The 21,156-nt window shown below is 44.6% G+C and overlaps 1 protein-coding gene across 1 annotated transcript in view; it reads right to left on the reverse strand.

Moving 5' to 3' along the window:
• The window catches only part of PRKG2 (protein kinase cGMP-dependent 2), a 72,594-nt gene that overhangs the window by 34,621 nt on the left and 16,817 nt on the right, over positions 1–21,156 (reverse strand). The window contains exons 3-6 of the mRNA XM_083458703.1: positions 14,605–14,771; positions 8,953–9,066; positions 4,753–4,858; positions 712–775 (exon numbers count right to left, since the gene is read on the reverse strand). Of these exons, the coding sequence (XP_083314829.1) occupies positions 712–775; positions 4,753–4,858; positions 8,953–9,066; positions 14,605–14,771 (451 nt within the window). The remainder of the gene's footprint in view (positions 1–711; positions 776–4,752; positions 4,859–8,952; positions 9,067–14,604; positions 14,772–21,156) is intronic.

The raw sequence follows: 21,156 nt of genomic DNA on the forward strand, positions 1-21,156 counted from the left end.
AATCATCACTTCTTTGTGCAACTGTAATTTTTGAAATATTCCCCAATGTTAAAAACAACAGCTCTGGGTATAGAAAATTATCATAACTAACTAGGCTTAGCTGTCCTACTAACATGTTGACTTTCCAATGCCGCAGGTAAGACATAGTCTTGCTCTTCTGGAATATTTGGTGATTTTAGTTAAAGTTCAGCCACTTGGCCTACTGTTCTATACCCGCTTATTAGGGAGTGTGTCCCCACCCCCGAGTAAACATATATAGGAATAGACAGCAAAATCTGCCCATTTCCCATGCAGCAATGAGAGCTAAACCAATTAGTGCCCTTGAACTCTCGATCAAAAGGTTTTTGATCCAATGGAGGCATCCACTAACAGAAGAGGAGTATTTTTCCAATCTTCCCTTCCCCTGGCCCCCCATGCCACCTTCTACTGAAAGTGTAGCCCACTTTCTATCCTCTTCCAGAGGGTCCCCTCAACTCTCTGGAGCTGATTTTCCAGAGGCACTGCAGGATCAAAAGCCCTTTGGTAGAGCACAAGGGCACCAGCTGAATTGTGCCAGTTACTTAAAGTGGATGTGAATCTACAACACATTATTTTATACCACGTAATCCCAGGTTAACTGCTGTCTGTCATACAGGATTTTTCCTGAAGCTTTAAAACAGAATACAAGAGATCTCATTGGAAGCCCTTGCCACTGGGTATAAAACTACTTACCACTTCCAAGCAGTCTATAATCTTTGTCAGTTTATCTTCAGGTAGATTCTTCAGCAGAGAAACACTTTGAAAGATAAATATCAAAGGATTGCATTTAATTCAACTTGTATGTAGAGTTTCAACTCCTATACACAGTTTCAGCTTTCCTGTTGTAGACATTTATTGTCGGAGTAGCTGAGTTCTTTTTAGTTATTGCTACGTTTTAGGGTTCTTACAATCGAGTGGTGTATAAATATTATGACCTAAATAAAATGAATGCTTCTCCCAATCCAAAAGGATATTATGCATGATAACTCTCAAAACAGAAATTATCCGAGCAAGTGAATGATGCTCAGGTAGGGGGTACTGATATAAGGCTTAGCAGTAGCACAGGAGAACCAACGTGAACTAAATAATTGAAAATATACCCCTGAAAAAATGTGTTCTTCAGTGCTTTCAGCACCATGTAGTTATAATGGAATATTTTCTTATTATTTAAGTTACCTGCTTCCTATTTAGATATGCTGCTAAATAGTTGTGACAGAAATAAGAGCTCTACTGAGGTTAAAAGGTAAAAGGGACCCCAGACCATTAGGTCCACTCGTGACCGACTCTGGGGTTGCGGCGCTCATCTCGCTTTATTGGCTGAGGGAGCCGGCGTACAGCTTCCGGGTCATGTGGCCAGCATGACTAAGCCGCTTCTGGCAAACCAGAGCAGCGCACGGAAACGCCGTTTACCTTCCCACCGGAGTGGTACCTATTTATCTACTTGCACTTTGACGTGCTTTTGAACTGCTAGGTTGGAAGGAGCAGGGACCGAGCAATGGGAACTCACCACTAAGGTTAGTTGCATGTTAAAAGCAAGTGTGCTTAATCTTGCCCTCTTATTTTGGAGGGACAAGCTAACATCACATGTAATTTGGCCCTGAAATTCTCTTCCCTGCACAAGCCCACACACTCTTGAAATGCAGCCCTTCAGCTTTGAACTATATACACAAGGAGCATCACAGAAGAACAGCTGAGAGCCTGTATGGTGTAGTGGTTAAGAGCGGTAGTCACGTAATCTGGGGAACCGGGTTCGCGTCTCCGCTCCTCCACATGCAGCTGCTGGGTGACCTTGGGCCAGTCACACTTCTCTGAAGTCTCTCAGCCACACTCACCTCACAGAGTGTTTGTTGTGGGGGAGGAAGGGAAAGGAGAATGTTAGCCGCTTTGAGACTCCTTCGGGTAGTGATAAAGTGGGATATCAAATCCAAACTCTTCTGACTTGACCCAAAGCTGAGACTGTCCCAGAAGGCCTGCAGACTCCATCTTGGTAGTCAAGATAATCCCAAAACTATTTGGTAGTTATAAGAATGAGCTCATATATAAGTTTATATCCACTTGTGTGGATATATGCTAATTGACTTGCTTTGGTTCTATGCTTATCTGGGGGTCCTGGAATGCTGGGCTCTTGTACGCCTTGGATGGTTGCCACTTATGCCCTGATGGTAAGCTCTGGCCAAGCTGACGTATGTTGATCTTTGTATAAGTAATGTACAGTGGTACCTTGGTTCCCAAACGGCTTAGTTGCTGAACAAATCGGCTCTCGAACGCCACAAACCCGGAAGTAAGTGTTCCGGTTTGTGAACGTTTTTTGGAAGCCAAACGTCCGACACGGCTTCCGCTAGAATGCAGGAAGCTCCTACAGCCAATTGGAAGCTGCGCCTTGGTTTTCAAATGGTTTCAGGAGTCAAATGCACCTCTGGAGCAGACTAAGTTTGAGAACCAAGGTACCACTGTATACAGTGGTACCTCGGGTTACATACGCTTCAGGTTACATACACTTCAGGTTACAGACTCCGCTAACCCAGAAATAGTACCTCAGGTTAAGAACTTTGCTTCAGGATGAGAACAGAAATCGGGCAGCGGCAGCGTGGCAGAAGCGGGAGGCCCCATTAGCTAAAGTGGTGCTTCAGGTTAAGAACAGTTTCAGGTTAAGAACAGACCTCCGGAACGAATTAAGTACGTAACCAGAGGTAACACTGTACACATTTGCCTGGGTGAGGGCAAGTCGCAACAAGCTCTCCCTGTTGCGGTGTCCGTGCTGTGTCTGTAAAGACAGTGAGGCTCTGCAGGCTGTGTTGTAAGTTTACACCTTTCCTTAATAAAGGACTAGAGCTGGTCATTCTGGCATTTATGACATCCTTCTTTGGTATCTCCGCATCAAACCACTCGCTTAGGTTCTCCTTTGGGCCTATGGTTCAAAACACCAGCCCATCTGAATCAGATCTGATCATATCTGAATCAGATATGGTAGAGGATAGCTCCGTTAGCAGAGCATTAGATTCTTGATCTCAGCACCGTGGATTCGAAGCCCAAATGCCCACAGGAAGCCCCTGAGCAAAACCTGAGGGCACCAGCACTCTCCTCAACTGGTATTCTGAAGCATACAATGGAAGGAGAACATTGTCACTGCAAATAGCCGCTGATAGCCTTTCTATCTCTGAATATAGAGCCACACAAGTTGTGGGCTACAAGAGAAAATCAAAATACCTGCAAGAAACCCTGCCTTCTAATACAATTTTTAAGCTGATTTTAATACTGTACCATTGTGTTATAGTAACCTGCCCTAAGGCCAGCAAGAAATTCTGTAAATAAAATTTTCTCAGTCAGCAAGGCTGCTCTCAAGACATATTGCTGTGTCTGCCTCATTGACTTTATTTACTAAATATAGATGTAATTGAAATCAGTAAATGTCCATGGCAGACTTGCAGATACTTCACCCACAATCAGTGAGGCATTAAGTGGGTACTTGACTTCAAAGCAGCTTGCAGTAAGGAATTAAATAAAAACATTCAAATCTGAATTGCTAGAGAAGTTTTACTTGGCAATCTGTTCCAAGGCTCTGCCATCTAAAAACAAGAGGATTGAATGATTGACTGATAATCTTGGATCTCTGCTTATTTTCAATAATATACAGTTAGGCTTCTTCCAGACGACCTGTTTATTGAACATTCATCCAGGTTCGTTCGCAGGGAGTTGAGACAATGTGGACTATTTAATGTAGGGTTGCTGTATTTTGAAGAGCAAAAAAAGAGGATACATTTGCCAACTTCTACTTTTAACTATGGATCGCTGTGACGACTCTTATTTTACATACCCATGTAAAAGAGGATGTGTCCTGGAAAAAGAGGACATATGGCAACCCTAATTTACGGAGCATTCATTCTGATTTGTTTGCAGACAATGTGTCAAAGCAAGCATTGATGCACTATCCAGTAAATTTTCCCATCATTTTCATTTTCACAAAAAGTCCAATATTTGTGGGGAGAAGGATTTTTGTGCAAGACGTCCCAATAAACAGTAATTGTGCATTATGTGTCTGAATCCCACCCCAAAACAGCAGCAATCTGGAAGTGCTGCCAAGCTAATTTAATGTTATGAGCATAATCTTCCCCCTGAGTTCCACCCTTTTCTGCCATTGCCCCGAGGATGAATTCAGAAGCAATCACTTCTGTTTTTCATTAACCATAGCTTGCCATATCATCTGAGTACAGTGGTACCTCGGGTTACATACGCTTCAGATTACAGACTCCGCTAACCCAGAAATAGTACCTCGGGTTAAGAACTTTGCTTCAGGATGAGAACAGAAATCGTGCTCCGGAGGCGCGGCAGCAGTAGGAGGCCCCATTAGCTAAAGTGGTGCTTCAGGTTAAGAACAGTTTCAGGTTAAGAACAGACCTTCGGAATGAATTAAGTACTTAACCCGAGGTACCACTGTAGTTTAGGAAGCTGGCATTTTTTCATTGACCACAGTTAAATTTAACCACAGTTTAGGGTTCAGATGACACACTAAACAGTGGTTAATATAAAACAGAATTGGTAGCTTCTGACTCCCTCCTCACGGCCATGGGAAGGCTGCAAGCTCAGGTCAAGCTAGGGGGATTCTCCTAATGCTAAACCACAGTGTAGCATCATGCCTAAATGAAGTCAATGTATCTAAATTCACCAGACCCTCCCCACTAAATGCAGCAATAATTATCTGTCTATCCTGAGAAAACAAGTGTATGTGTTGTTTACCTTCTGAGGAAGTTTTTGTATTGCTCGTGCCTTGCTTGTGCTGTCCTCCTCATTATATTCTGGAAAACCTCTCTGTCTAATGCCCATGTTTTCACGCTGGTGACAGCTTTAGGAACAACAAGAAAAGCAAAATTAAGAAGCTAAACAATTCTACAGCATACAAAAAGTCACCCAGGTACACCCAGTGCAAATCCACCAAAGTGAGCACATTGACAGAGGTTCTTTGTGAAACTGAGAATGCAATCACACTCACAGTGGGATTTTTGTATCACCTTCTCCTAGCAGAAATTGTCAGCGAGGGAAGCTGCAACTGACGGCTTCACACCTCGCTGGTGTGATGATATGATTTTGCACAGCAACTGCTCATGTTTCACCCTGGATGATTTCTATTCCAGGACAGCTTATAAATGTTGTAAATGAATAATTGGCATTCTCAGCAGGATTGCATAGCAAAGAACTAACAATAGCTCAGAGCCTTCCAAGGGGACAGATCCAAGGTGATGCATCTCAGATTTTGCGGGACTACTAGTCTCATCACCCTTGATTGCTGAGTGAGGTTTATGGGAACTGAAGTACAACAAAATCTGAGAGGTACCTCAATAGCTACCCCTGAGTTAGAGTGCCAGGATAAGGAAAATAGTGTTCAAATGGGTGTCAGGCATCAGAGGATCCAATCCCCACAGCAGGTTGCCAAGAACGGAGAAGACAAGGAAAGTTCTTACCAACTGCTTTTTATTCAATATTCACAGAGAAAGGCCTAGAAATGCAGCCTCTTGGGATGATGGCATTGCTCCCAGTAAAGCTCCAACCCCCTTCTCTCCTAACTTCCTCAATGCAGAGAGATCTGCATTGGCTCCCAGTACGTTTCTGAGCACAATTCAAAGTGTTGGTGCTGACCTTTAAAGCCCTAAATGGCCTCGGTCCTGTATACCTGAAGGAGCAACTCCACCCCCATCACTCAGCCCAGACACTGAGATCCAGCGCCGAGGGCCTTCTGGTGGTTCCCTCATTGTGAGAAGTGAGGTTACACGGAACCAGACAGAGGGCCTTCTCGGTAGTGGCGCCCGCCCTGTGGAACGCCCTCCCTTCAGATGTGAAGGAAATAAGCAGTTATCCTATCTTTGAAAGACATCTGAAGGCAGCCCTGTTTAGGAAAGTTTTTAATATTTAATGCTGTATTGTTTTTAACACTCGACTGGGAGCTGCCCAGAGTGGCTGGGGAAACTCAGCCAGATGGGCAGGGTATAAATAATAAATTATTATTAATTATTATTATATTCGTCAACAGCACCACCCCCTCTATGGTTGCCGCTTAGGGCCATCTGTCTCCAAGCCCTTTGCTCTCCTACTTTTAAGGCTCACCAGGTTCTGGGAGGTGGTGGGTCTGGAATGCTTTCTAGTGATAACATGTCAGCCAGCTGCTCCGGCTCTGCCCCCTCCGGCTCTCCCATTATTTCCCAACTTTGCCCCTCATCTTCTTCTGAGCTGTGACCTCCCTCAAACTCCAGTTGTAATTCAGAACTGTCTTCTTCTTCTCTGGAAGGGTCTGGCTGGGGAGGTGGTCTCCACCATTCCTCCTATGCCCAGTGGCCTTTGTCCATTCCTGGCCCCCCCAGTCTAAGTTACCACATAGGGCTGCTGTGGGGCAGAGATGGATTTAAAGCAGTATGAGACCTGCAGCCACACCGGGTGTGCAGCCAAGATGGGTGCATTCTCAAAGTCTGGTAAGTGGGTAAGCGCTTGCCCAGCTTTGGGAAGGAGGCATTGGGGCTCTGGCAGGGTCCTAGAGTCCTCCTTCCCAAAGCCAGGCAAGTGCTTACCGAGGTAGAAGGGCTCTAGGATCCTGCCAGAGCCTCATGCCTCCTTCCCAAAGCCCAGCTTAAGCTGGTGCCACAAGGGCTGGGGGTAGGGTGTTAAATTCACAGGGTGGTATATTACCACAGTCCACCCCTACATGGGGAAGGATGAAATAGCCCCTTGGTATTCTGCTCTGAGCTTTTCAGAGAAAGAATAAAATATAGACAAACTGACGGTCCTTATTAATACTGTGGAGAATATTTCTTTCTTATATGATAATGGCTCTTGCTTGCCTGGATGAAGGATAGAGAGGTGTGTGTAGAAAGTGGCCCATTGTAGAAAAGCAAAATTGACACCTATTGCTCAACCTATTTTGCCTTTGGCATTGCTCGCCATTGGAGTGTGGCTCTTGGAACATTGCCCAGAAGGTAAGCTGCCCCCTAATCTCAAAAGGGCTTCTCATTCCCACTGCAATATGTATGCATGCTACTAAATACAAATAACCCCCCCCCCCCGAAATCTTCATACTTCCCAGAAGTTAATAACATCCGAGTTGTGCTTAGGATGCTAAGGAGAAACGTTGACAAAGGCTCCTAATTAACATGCACTAAAAACTGCTCAAAACCTGACCTGGGGCTGTAACGAGCTGACAACTCAGGAGCACTTTGTAAAAAACAAACGAGAATCAAAATAGAAAGTGGTCATGGCAGATAAACTAATCTGCATGGTGCTGCCTCTTGTATGAGATTAGCAGAAATTGTTCTGTGCCGCTTTTCTGAATATGAATTGCGTCTGATGAACACGCAAAAAGATCCTCAGGGCCTGCTATTTCCCTTCAAGAATCTAACTAGGCTTCTGGAGCTAGGAGTTCTGGGCCAATGCATTGACCAACAGGCCAGAGAAGGAAACTGTTGCTACTTCAGAGCAGACAGTAGGAACCTCTTATCGGAACTCACATATCCAAGAGTGAAAATGATGCACCAATCAGATCCCTCTGTATGTAACATCTCCAGGTCTTGTTTGGGAACATGTCATGGAAACTACTGGGATGTTTTCCCACACCTATTAGATTAGCCTCTGCCTGCCTGACACATATATTTGTCCGTCTGCCTTCCCTGATTAGGGACAGAGCCAAAATTTGATTCAGTTTGATTCAGTTCTCATTTAAAGGTAAAGGTAAAGGGACCCCTGACCATTAGGTCCAATCATGACCAACTCTGGGGTTGTGGGGCTCATCTCGCTTTGTTAGCCGAGGGAGCTGGCGTACAGCTTCCGGGTCACATGGCCAGCATGACTAAGCCGCTTCTGGCGAACCAGAGCAGCATACGGAAACACCATTTACCTTCCTGCCGGAGCGGTACCTATTTATCTACTTGCACTTCGTGCTTTTGAACTGCTAGGTTGGCAGGAGCAGAGAGCAATGGGAACTCACCCTGTCACAGGGATTCGAACCACCGACCTTCTGATCGGAAAGTCCTAGGCTCTGTGGTTTAACCCACAGCACCACCCGCGTCATTTAAAGGTGAATCCACTTAAATCACACTTCCCAAAACAATGCATGAACTGAAACACGGCCGGTCTTCAAAATTTGCACTCCTCTGAATTTTGCAGAGCAGTTCTCCAGCCAAATAATGCGTACTAAGATGCATATGTTAATTGCATGTAAATGCATATATGACTGAAAATGGCATGCAAACGTGCATTATATTAGAAAAAATATTAATATTCCCTAATATTTATTAGGGAAAATACACTTTGCACAAATGTGCATATTAGAGAAAACTGCATCCAAAAAAAAGGGTGTGCTGGGAGAAATTTGTACTAGAATGCTGATGAATTTTCAGGGGGACTTTTTAAAAAGAAAATAAATAAATTTGCAAACTGAGGTGGAAATGTGGAGGGCTGAAAAACTGAGAAACTGAAACTGACAGATTTGCCCATCTCTAGCCCTGATCTACCTTGTTTTGCCCTTTCACTCACAAACTGCTGCTCCAGTTTTGGAATTCCATTTGCTAAATCCCCTCACAACTGCTTGTTCCACCAACCTCAGCTGCCCAAGGCCTCACAGCCATAGCTAGAGACGACCAGATGGTGTGCTTCAGAATCTCTACAGCAGGGATGGGGAACCTGGGGTCCTTCAGCTGTTGTTGGACGACAGCTAGCTGACTATTGGTCATGCTCACTGGTGCTGATGAGAGTTCAACAACATCTGGCTCCTCATCCTTGCCGTGCAACATCAAACCCAAAGCTGCAGGTTTTGTCTCACAAGACCCCTCCATGGCCACTGTACGGCTCTTCTCTGTTTGTCTCATCATCGCCACAGTCTCTTCTATCAGGAAAGAGCAGCCTTGGGAGGCTTGCTTTTCTGCTTTTGCAAAATTTCGAGGGATTAAGTGCACACACCTTTCACCGAGGCCGTCCTTGTGCAGTTGTACAAAATGGCCAGCTCCCCAAACGCTGTCCACACAGGAATGGAAGAGAGAAGTTTGTTTTGCTGAAAGACTTCCAACCTGCCTTCTGCGGGGAGAAAAAGACAGCATCAAAAATGGTGTGCAATTTTGCTGACTAGCTACGAGGCAGGTTCCTACAGTCACTTTTATATAAAACATAGGTAAAGGTAAAGGTACCCCTGCCCGTACGGGCCAGTCTTGACAGACTCTAGGGTTGTGCGCCCATCTCACTCAAGAGGCCGGGGGCCAGCGCTGTCCGGAGACACTTCCGGGTCATGTGGCCAGCGTGACATCGCTGCTCTGGCGAGCCAGAGCCGCACACGGAACGCCGTTTACCTTCCCGCTAGTAAGCGGTCCCTATTTATCTACTTGCACCTGGGAGTGCTTTCGAACTGCTAGGTTGGCAGGCGCTGGGACTGAGCAACGGGAGCGCACCCCGCCGCGGGGATTCGAACAGCCGACCTTTCGATTGGCAAGCCCTAGGCGCTGAGGCTTTTACCCACAGCGCCACCCGCGTCCCAGGATATAAAACATAACCGCCCCAAAAAAACCCCAGACAGCCAGGTAATCTAATATCTTAGCTAGTACTTCAGTGTTAGTGTGAACTATCCCTAGCAGTTTAGAACTGGGAACTTAGAATAAATCTCAACGGATTTTTAAGCCTACAGCTTAAAACCCCTACATGAGTTTTACACTCAGTTTTCAATATATACGGCAAGATAAATTACAACCTCTCCGTGAAGATTCTGCTCTGGGCAATTTCTCTTACACCTTTTTTATATATATTCGATGAAAAATGGATTTTATTAGAGTTAACAATATTTTACCGCCTTCTGCATCCGAAACTTTATTCCTCTTTTCAGCTAATGGCAAGTTTTCATGTGCAGGTGATCTCTGAACATGGCTGTACGTTTCTTTGCTGCAATTGTTTCCTTTGAGGCTAAAAAGTCGAATATATCACAAGCACACTGTCCACAAAGTGGCTATTTTGCTAAACATTAAACAATGGTTCTAATATTGGAGGAGCCAGTGGAAATTAGAGGCGAATCTTTTTTTAGGAGGAAAGGACAGCTTTGCTCTTAACGCCATGTTCAGGGGAGCTATTTCCTCCCTAGTATTGATTTCACTGGTTTAATTAGGAGTAACTCGATTCAGCTATCGACTCAGCTAGAGCTATGGCAGTGTTAATTGCACCAAAGGTCAAACCAAATGTGACGCCAGCAACCATGTTTATTTAAGCACACATCTTGGCAAAGTGTGCCTGCCTGCATGCCTCATTGTGAATGTCAAAGTGGGGTATGGGGTGAGGGAGCTGAATCTGCCCCACAGTCTCACCCCAGACTGCCTTGCAGTGCAGCTTAGTTGCCATATTGTAAAAAGAGGAGCCCTGCAGGATTAGCCATTGATATGCCCCAATGGCAGAGTGGTGCATGCTCTAGTTATCTCTCGCTTGTACTACCGCAATGCGATCTACGTGGGGCTACCTTTGAAGGTGACCCTAAACTACAACTAATCCAGAATGCGGCAGCTAGACTGGGGACTGGGAGAGGCCACTGAGACCACATAACACTGGTCTTGAAAGACCTACATTGGCTCCCAGTACATTTCCGAGCACAATTCAAAGTGTTGGTGCTGATCTTAAAGCCCTAAACAGCCTCAGCCCAGTATACCTGAAGGAGCATCTCCACCCCCATCATTCAGCCTAGACACTGAGGTCCAGCTCCAAGGGTCTTCTGGCAGTTCCCTCACTGTGAGATGTGAGGTTACAGAGAACCAGGCAGAGGGCCTTCTTGGTAGTGGCAGCCAACCTGTGGAACGCCCTCCCATCAGATGTCAAGGAAATAAACAACTATCTGACTTTTAGAAAACATCTGAAGGCAGCCCTGTTTAGGGAAGTTTTTAATGTTTGATGTTTGATTGCTTTATTATTATTAATAATAATATTCAGAGTGGCTGAGGAAACCCAGCCAGATGGGCAGGGTATAAATAAATTATTATTATTATTATTATTATTATTATTATTATTATTATTATTAAGAAGCTCACAAGCAGGCTATGAGCACAACAATGGATTGGGGTGTTGGGAAAATCTGAGCTATGGCTTCTCAGAAGTAAGTGCCACTGAATTCAATGGGGCATACTCTCAAGTTACGTTGGATTGTACATGACTAAAGTGACAGTCACAACATACAATTAAAGTACTACAGCTGTAGTTTATTAAGGGTGCTGAGCGTTGTTAGGAGACCCCTGTTCCCCTCCCAGAGCTACAATTTCATGGAATCATAGAGCTGTAGAGTTGAAAGGGATCCTGAGGGTCATCCTAGCCCAATCCCTTGCAATACAGGAATCTCAACTAAAGCATCCATGACAGATGACCATCCAACCTCTGCTTGAAAACCTCCAAGGAGTCCATTCCACTGTCAAACAGCTCATACAGTCAGAAAGTTTTTTCTGATGTTTAGTCTGAGTCTTCTTTCTTGCAATTTTCCGGGGTGGGGTTTAAGAATCAAATCCCCTTCACAGAGAACTCTGGGAGCCGAGAGGGGAACAGGGGTTTCCTTACAACCCTCAGCAACCTTAAACCACAGCTCCCAGAATTCTCTGGGGAAAGCCAGGGCTGTTCAAATTGCTACTGTAGTGCTCCGAATGCATGGTGTGAATGTGGCCAAAGAAAGGTGAATGTGATTAAGCAATTACTCCAGTGTGGTGTAGTGGTTAGGAGTGGTAGTCTCGTAATCTGGTGAACCGGGTTCACGTCTCCGCTCCTCCACATGCAGCTGCTGGGTGACCTTGGGCTAGTCACACTTCTCTGAAGTCTCTCAGCCTCACTCACCTCACAGAGTGTTTGTTGTGGGGTAGGAAGGGAAAGGAGAATGTTAGCCACTTTGAGACTCCTTCAGGTAGTGATAAAGCAGGATATCAAATCCAAACTACTACTACTACTACTACTACTACTCTTCTTCTTCTTCTTCTTCTTCTTCTTCTTCTTCTTCTTCTTCTTCTTCTTCTTCTTTTTCTTCTTCTTCTTCTTCTTCTTCTTCTTCTTCTTCTTCTTCTTCTTCTTCAGTGTTGGTGCTGCTGTCCTATCTAGTTTAGCTTCCAGGAATGCAGCTTAAGAGATGCGTTTCAATGCACAAGAAACGTAGGGTTGTAGACAACTTAGTTTTACTCAGAAGAGGTTCATTGAGATGAATGGAACTGTGCTAGCAATGGCCACTAATTTTGATTGGTTTACTCTGAGTATGTTGATTCAGCCCATATGTATCAAGCAGCAGTGAAGGTGCACCAAGACAGCTCTATATTTCAGTAATATTTTGGCTGCTTGAGGCCTTGGAACCCTTGACATTAGCTAGACTATCGGGTGTCGCCTTGCAAAGAGTGGCCAAACCAGACGACAAAGGGGTGGCAAGCAGTTTGTGGAAAAGGCTAGATGGATTTAGCGGTCAGGTAGTGGGAGAAATAAAAAGGGAAAGCTGTATCCATAATTCTTGTGAGCATTTCTGGGATGGGGAAAGGTGGGATATCCAGCTGGCCATTTATAAACAGATAATAATAATGACTCATCTCCTAGGGCTGCTGTGATGGATGGATGAGGTAGGAAGGCACTTAAAGCACAACACACATTATTACAAGCATCACATTGCTCCTCTTGTGGTCATAAATAATAGTTGATGTGCCTAGAAACATCGCTGGCCACAGTAGCTAATGGAACTTCTGGGTTCAGACACAGCGTGCAGTTTGCATGGACAAAAGGATTGCCCTGTTTTAAACTATCAAGAAGATGGATGCTGGAAGCCCTATCTTCCATCTGGGCTGCCATCTTAGAATCATAGAATTGTAGAGTAATGTGAGATGAATAAACAGCCAGCAATAAAAGATAATGGGAGAGGGTTTACCCCAGAAAATTATTTGTCAAAATTACAAATACCCAAATACAGACGGTCATTTACCCTCGCTAGATTCAACGTGCTGCCTTATTGCAGGGCTGATTCGAGGGTAAACCATACGTGGACTGAGTCTGCCCCTGCGGCTTGATGGAGGTAAAAACTGTCTCTCATGTCTTGTTATGCTGCCATTTCTACGGGGATATACGCTCGGTATTTATCACTCCTGTTATACAAAAATCTCCAACGGGTCCGAACTTCAATGTCTAAAACTCCTGGTAGAGGACAAGGATCTAGAGATCACGCTTGTTGTTGTTTAGTCGTTTAGTCGTGTCCGACTCTTCGTGACCCCATGGACCAGACCACTCCAGGCACTCCTGTCTTCCACTGCCTCCTGCAGTTTGGTCAAACTCATGCTGGTAGCTTCGAGAACACTGTCCAACCATCTCGTCCTCTGTCGTCCCCTTCTCCTTGTGCCCTCCATCTTTCCCAACATCAGGGTCTTTTCCAGGGAGTCTTCTCTTCTCATGAGGTGGCCAAAGTCTTGGAGCCTCAGCTTCACAATCTGTCCTTCCAGTGAGCACTCAGGCCTGACTTCCTTAAGGATGGATACGTTTCATCTTCTTGCAGTCCATGGGACTCTCAAGAGTCTCCTTCAGCACCATAATTCAAAAGATCACACTAAGGGTGGCCAAATTCTGTGTGACTGCCATAAAACTTAGGGAACAAGCTGTGCTACCAAAATGATTAAGGTTTTAAATGACAATTTTAGGTTATATTTTAGTGATCAAGATTTAATATATATTTTTAACTGCCGCTATATCTGAATTGTCTCTGTAATACCCAATTGCGACTCAATGTATTCCTGTTGTGTTTTATGATATTGTAAGTGAGCTGGAACTGGTCTGTGACCGTAATAATAAAATTCAGAATTGTAGAATTGGAGGGGGCCACAAGGATCATCTAGTCCAGGGGTCTGCAACCCGCAGCTCCAGAGCCGCATGTGGCTCTTTTACACCTTTGCCGCGGCTCCGGGGTGGATACTAGCGAGGGGAGGAGGCGCATTGTGCGCCCCGACACTCCCCACTGTGGCGGGCGCTGTACTGGCTGTGACGTCGCATGGGGGCGGTGCGTGCGTTAGTCACGCACCGTCCCGACGTCACCTTCCTGCCTGCCCGCTACATTGTAAGGGGCATGTAGGCTGGTCACTGCATTGAAAGGGGGCATGTACGCTGGTCACCGTTTTGAAGGGGAGTGAAGAACACACACACACACACACAAACACACACACACACAAAAAGGTAACTTGTTAATTTAACGTTTATTTCTATGAGGAGGAGTAATTCTGAGGGGTCAAACAAAGAAATAATAAAAAGGTGACAAAAAAAGTTATTTTTATAATGACGAGTTTTGCGGCTCCCAGTTTTTTTTTCTTCAGAAACGGGTCCAAGTGGCTCTTTTGGTCTTAAAGGTTGCAGACCCCTGATCTAGGCCAACCCCTGAAATGCAGGAATCTTCTGCCCCGCATGGGGCTTGGACCCACAACCCTGAGATTAAGAGTTTAACCATATCTACTCAGAAGCAAGTCCTCCTTAATTCAACAGGACTCACTCCCAGGTAAGCGGGGCTAGGATTGCAGCATGGCAAGTTCATTCCAGGTCTAAGCAGCAAAATTCCCAGTGCTAGCCATTTGAATGTGCAACTTAATGTGGTTTACTAACCTGCCAGTACAAATATATGGTTGCCAGGCTCTCCTTGTTTGATTATGTAGCTCCCTTGCTGGTATGTTCTTCCATACATACATTCCACCATATCTCTGATCTGCTGTGGGTCCAGCCTCTTCAGAAATTGGTTTCTACTCAGGGCATCTGTGATGAGCTTTTTCTCACTTATATTCAGTAAACCAGAGAGAGGAGAGGAGAGAAAGAAAGAAAGGCAAAAGTCACGTTCATTTGCAGCATATAAATGGATTACATTATGCACAACTTATTCCCGCCATCATGGTATTCACAGTCCAGTGCCCATGAAAGTAGTTTACATTTTTCTCTGCAACCTAAAACATTCAGCACATAGGAAATTGTTGCTTTAAGCATTTGTCCATCTGGCCTAGCACTGCCTGAGCTAGGGATGGGAGGATCTGTAGATTTCGATTCTCTTAAGTTTCTCGATTTCCCCATTTTAAATTCAGTCCTCCACATTTTTGCAACAATTTGCAGAGTGCTGTTGTTGTTTTTAAATCCTCGGGAAGATTCTTCAGTATTTCAGCGTGATTTTCTCTTGCTAAACACTATTCTGCCCACAGTTTTGACTAGTGTGCATGTTTTTTTTGCAAGCAGCTTCTCCTAATACAATGCATTTTTTGTTTGTCGTTTCACAAACATGTGCATTTTGATATGCACATTCCTCTAACATATGCATTTCTGTAAACACTGATCGGTTGGAGAACTTCATCACAGCATTTGGAAAAGTGTGAGTTTTGGAGGATGGCTATGTTTTGGATCTCATGCTGTTTCAGGAAGTGCACCTCTGATACATTCTGGTTTAAATGCGACCTGTATTGAATCCTGTCCGCCCTGCCCTGCCCTGCATCTCGACTGGTAGCAGATCTCTAAGGTCTCAGGCTGAAGCCTATCACATCAATTGCTGCCTGATCCTTCAAACAGGGTATGCCAGGGACTCAGCTCGGCAATGTGGGCTGGAAAATTTGTTGTGCCATTTGTTGCAACCGAATCCTTTCCCAAAAATACTTACAGCATGGAAGCATACACAAACACAAACAAACGCACACACAGAGAGATTACATTTTTGTTGGCTCCATGATGAGATTCAGAAGATTGAATCATATGATGAATAAGTAAGAACAGGACTGTTGTTGTAATTTATCAAATGTGAAATCTGGCTGAAGTTGCATGCAATGGAACTCAATGTAGCGCTAAGAAGATTGTTCCATCAGTGCTGTTGGTGTAATGTGAACAATGGGTTGAAGTACACAGTGCTTGGTCTCATGTCTTGAAGACCACATCCCCCCATGCTTGGATGTTCTGCAATAAGGGTGCCAGGTGCACTGGGTTACCATAGCAACACCAGCGAGGTCATGCTGAGTTTTTCCATTAGTTCAGGAAATATGCCTACAATTAGAAATAGGCATAATAGTCTCTAGGGCACTGCTTTCATTATGTCCTGGTGCATGTCTTGTCCATGCCCTGTCCTGTTCGCTGTCGACATCTGACTCTGAATCTGTGAGTGTCGGGGGACGAGTCTGTGGGTTTTACACAGCAACGTAAGCTAGCATGGTGACAGTGTTAGTGAATCTCTCTTGAAAGAAGAGAGCGCAAAATATGGTCTGAAGCTCAACATAAAAAAAAAAAATGAAGATCATGGCCACTGGTCCCATCACCTCCTGGCAAATAGAAGGGGAAGAAATGGAGGCAGTGAGAGATTTTACTTTATTGGGCTCCATGATCACTGCAGATGGTGACAGCAGTCACGAAATTAAAAGACGCCTGCTTCTTGGGAGAAAAGCAATGACAAAACTAGACAGCATCTTAAAAAGCAGAGACATCACCTTGCCGACAAAGGTCTGTATAGTTAAAGCTATGGTTTTCCCAGTAGTGATGTATGGAAGTGAGAGCTGGACCATAAAGAAGGCTGATCACTGAAAAATTGATGCTTTTGAATGCTGGAGGAGACTCTTGAGAGTCCCATGGACTGCAAGAAGATCAAACCTCTCCATTCTGAAGGAAATCAGCCCTGAGTGCTCACTGGAAGGACAGATCCTGAAGCTGAGGCTCCAATACTTTGGCCACCTCATGAGAAGAGAAGGCTCCCTGGAAAACCGCCTGATGTTGGGAAAGATGGAGGGCACAAGGAGAAGGGGACGACAGAGGATGAGATGGTTGGACAGTGTTCTCGAAGCTACCAGCATGAGTTTGACCAAACTGCGGGAGGCAGTGGAAGACAGGAGTGCCTGGTGTGCTCTGGTCCATGGGGTCACGAAGAGTCGAACACAACTAAACGACTAAACAACAACAATTGTACATGTGTATTTTTCCTTCAAAGACCAGAAGAACTGCATACAGTAGACAGTAGTGTTTAGCTTTGTCTTGCACTTGGAGACAATAAACAGTTTGTGGGAAAGGAGTTTTCCCCTTAACTTTGGAAGAAGTTATTCTGCTGGGAGCTAAAAATCTCTGAAGACTCTGCTGGCTGGAGGAGTTGCTGGAAGGAGGCGTACAAGATGCCATCCAACCATCTTAGGGACTCAAGTCTGGATTTATGTAGGGTTTGCTCTTTAGCATTTCTTCTCCGAAAGATGTCCCACAAGGCAAGGGAAGTTTAGGGTCAGAGTTTTCCTTCTTCTACATGGGCTACCTTCCCAGGTTGATGAGCCCCACCTGCCCCTCGCTTCCCTCTACAACACGTGCAGAAACTGCCTTCTTGACCATTGGACCCACCATTGGTCTCGTCCACAAAATCTGCCAGAGCCTGCCTTTGCACACAGGGCAAGTTCTTAACTCACCAAGCGTTTGAGACCCATTGGCTACCTTACAGTAACTGTGTGAAACACTCTTTAGGGTGAAGAGGGGGAACCTGCAGCTCTCCAAATGTTATTGGAACAACAACATCAAAAGGGTCATAGGTTCTTCATATCAACACTGCATGAAACATGCACTGTATGAGCCTAAGAAACTGAGAAACTGAAATACATTTATTCATTTGCAAATGAAGGGATCTGAATCCACATCTACCGTATTTTTCGCTCTATAAGATGCACCAGACCACAAGACGCACCTAGTTTTTGGAGGAGGAAAACAAGAAAAAAAAAATCTGAATCCCAGAAACCAGAACAGCAAGAGGGATCGCTGCGCAGCGAAAGCAGCGATCCCTCTTGCTGTTCTGGCTTCTGGGATAGCTGCGCAGCCTGCATTCGCTCCATAAGACACACACACATTTCCCCTTACTTTTTAGGAGGGAAAAAGTGAGTCTTATAGAGCAAAAAATGTGGTAGCTAACTTGAAGGGCAACCTTTGCCCCGGAACACCGTGCTTTCGTTATTGCCTGTGTGAGGCTCATCCATCTAATGAAGCGAATCTCAACACAGCACTTTGGAAACCCTCCAGGGTCTCTTCCGACTTGGATTCATAAAACAAAGTAAAACTGTCCCAGGGAACGAGGCTTTGCTGCAAAATCTCCAGAGGGCACCTTAAGAGTGAATGATCACTTCCCGTTTTGCAGCTTGATTCATTTCCTTTATTACCTGTGCAGCAAGCTTGAAAACGAAGAACGGCAATGATAAAAGCCTAGAAAAATAAAATCAGAGGCACAGAAGTCGTCGCGTTTCCTGGCCAAAATAGAAACTTGGGGCATTTAGGAAACTTTAGGCCTAGCAAATCACATTGTATATAGGTCACAATGTTCAGCTGAAAACAAATTTTCTAAGTACCGTATAGGCTAACCCCCACTGCCATCTTGCATAAGTGGGTTTTTTTCTTCTTTACACCAGGAATTCCTAATTAGACCCAAATATTAAACATTTCGACAGAGTTGGCCAATGCATTAGATATGGTCCCTAAGGGACCAATTCAGGCTACCTTAACATTTCACTCTCGTGACGATGGTCCCTCATGGAAGCTGGTTTTCCCCATTTATGGTTTTGGTTTTCCCCATTTATGGGGTTTCTACGGCTTAATTGTCTTGGTTTTCCATCTTTACTTCCCCCACCCCATCTGATCCTGTTATATCTTAAAAGCACTGTAGGAAAAAAGCAAAATACGAAAGAGAGAGAGAGAGAATGAGAATGCATTACTTCATAGAACTTGCTGCATCCAAGAGGAGACTAGTTTCTGAACAGTACAGCAAGTTCTCAATGATGGTTGCATGGCTAGCTTCAGGAAATAGCCTCCTCACATGAAACTGTGATATGCTGCAACGTGTCTCCTCTCTAGGCACCAAAGGTAATAGCTGGAGTGCCAAACCAGCATTGGCCCAGTTTCTATGAGGGATGCTGCTGCCAAGGGGAAGAGAGGTCAAGACTTGGCTACCTCCCATCTGGTCCTGGTCGTCTGATGTTACCACTAGGGCAGACATGGCCAAACTTGGCCCTCCAGCTGTTTTGGGACTACAATTCCCATCATCCCTGACCACTGGTCCTGTTAGCTAGGGATAATGAGAGTTGTAGTCCCTAAACAGCTGGAGGGCCAAGTTTGGCCATGCCTGCACTGGGGGGGGGCACACTGTAGCTGCTCTCATAGAATCATAGAATCATAGAGTTGGAAGAGACCACAAGGGCCATCGAGTCCAACCCCCTGCCAAGCAGGAAACACCATCAGAGCACTCCTGACATATGGTTGCCAAGGTCTTTAAGCAGAGGCTTGACAACCATATGTCAGGAGTGCTCTGATGCTCTCACATGGCAGAAGGTCATTGCAGAAGGGCCTTGAACATAGCTGTCAACTTTTCCCTTTTCTTGCGAGGAATCCTATTCGGAATAAGGGAATTTCCCTTTAAAAAAGGGGAAAGCTGACAGCTATGGCCTTGAAGGATCTATACAGAATTGCTCTTTGTTCCAATCCACTGTTACACACAGCCTATATACTAATGAACCAAACGTATAGTCTATTCTTTTCCTAATTATTACTTTCCTATCAACTTACTCCCCACTCCCATTGCCAACAATTCAATTTGTAATTTTTATTTGCACGGGTGTGCTTATTTATTGCTGGGGGCATAAAGAAACATTAACTCCATTAAAGGCCCGTCTGGCGCAGTTACTTTCTCCCTATAAACGTTGATTGATGAAACAAAAATTACAAACTTTGCCCTGCTTCCCCATTAAATTTTCTCAGGGTAGTAATTAGTGGGTGCATAATCGTAGACAATCACCTGCATTATATGATATTGAAGTGGGGGAGAAACACAAATTACGAGGTTCAAACATCAAGAGCTGAAGGAAAAATGGAAAACAAAATTGCAATGAGGAATAAAGAGAAATCAAGGCAAAAACTAAAGGAATTAAAGGGACAATCCACTGGGACTCTCTCCTGCATAATCCCATGGACATTAACAGGAGCTGAGTTGTGCATTATGCTGCTCTTATACAACTCCCATTCACTTCAATGGGGTGCATGTAGACTCTCGCAGCAGACGAGATAATAATAATAATAATAATAATAATAATAATAATAATAATAATAATAATAATTTATTTATACCCCACCCACCTGGCTGGGTTTCCCCAGCCACTCTGGGCGGCTCCCAACAGAATATTGGAAACACAATAAAACATCAAACATTAAAAACTTCCCTAAACAGGGCTGCCTTCAGATGTCTTCTAAAAGTCAGATAGTTGTTTATTTCTTTGAGGGCGTTCCACAGGCTGGGTGCCACTACAGAGAAAGCCCTCTGCCTGGTTGAGTGGCAGAAGAGACAACCTGCTTCCATTTGATTTAGCCTCACACTTCCTAAGGCAGCTTCCCCAACCTGGTGTCCTCCAGATGTTCTGGGCTACAAAAGGTAGATGTTGTGAGAACTTATTATTGCTTAGACCAGGCTTCCTCAACCTCGGCCCTCCAGATGTTTTTTGGCCTACAACTCCCATGATCCCTAGCTAGCAGGACCAGGGGTCAGGGATGATGGGAATTGTGGGCTCAAAACATCTGGAGGGCCAAGGTTGAGGAAGCCTGGCTTAGACACTTATACTTTGAGCTTGGAAGTATAAACATCCAGTGTCTATTTTGCAATGATCTGAGTACTTCACAGCCCTTAATACATTTGAACATATTTCTTCTAAATGCCAATTGTGTGGGTTCCTATCTGGACATTAGGATGGCTTGTATCAACTTATACGTTTAAATTAAAATGGATGCACAGGCTTCTTCCTCCCCCCCTTTTCACTTTCCCCCCTTTTCTCTGTGTTTTATTTTTTCTGTTTTCTTCTTTGTTGAATTGGTTATTAAAAACACACACACACTTAAATCAAAATGTTCTTTTTTTATGCCAACTGAAAATATTCCAAGGCCAACTACCCTATGCAAATTAGATGCAATGGGAACATTTTCTCAGATAAAAATCCTATGCACATTATGGACTAATTTGCATGGGATTTCCCCACCCCCAATAAAATTTTCCAATTCAATTTTTTTTCCAGGAAACCCATATCACTGGTCCTATGGGACTGATGTTAACGACAAACAACAAGTGTGCTCCCATGCTTATTTCATAGACTGGAAGACAGTATAATACAGGGATTAGCAAACTTTTTCAGCAGGGGGCCG

The sequence above is a fragment of the Podarcis liolepis genome, assembly GCF_965112155.1.
Source record: "Podarcis liolepis genome assembly, chromosome: 9".
Classification (NCBI taxonomy): Eukaryota; Metazoa; Chordata; class Lepidosauria; order Squamata; family Lacertidae; genus Podarcis; species Podarcis liolepis.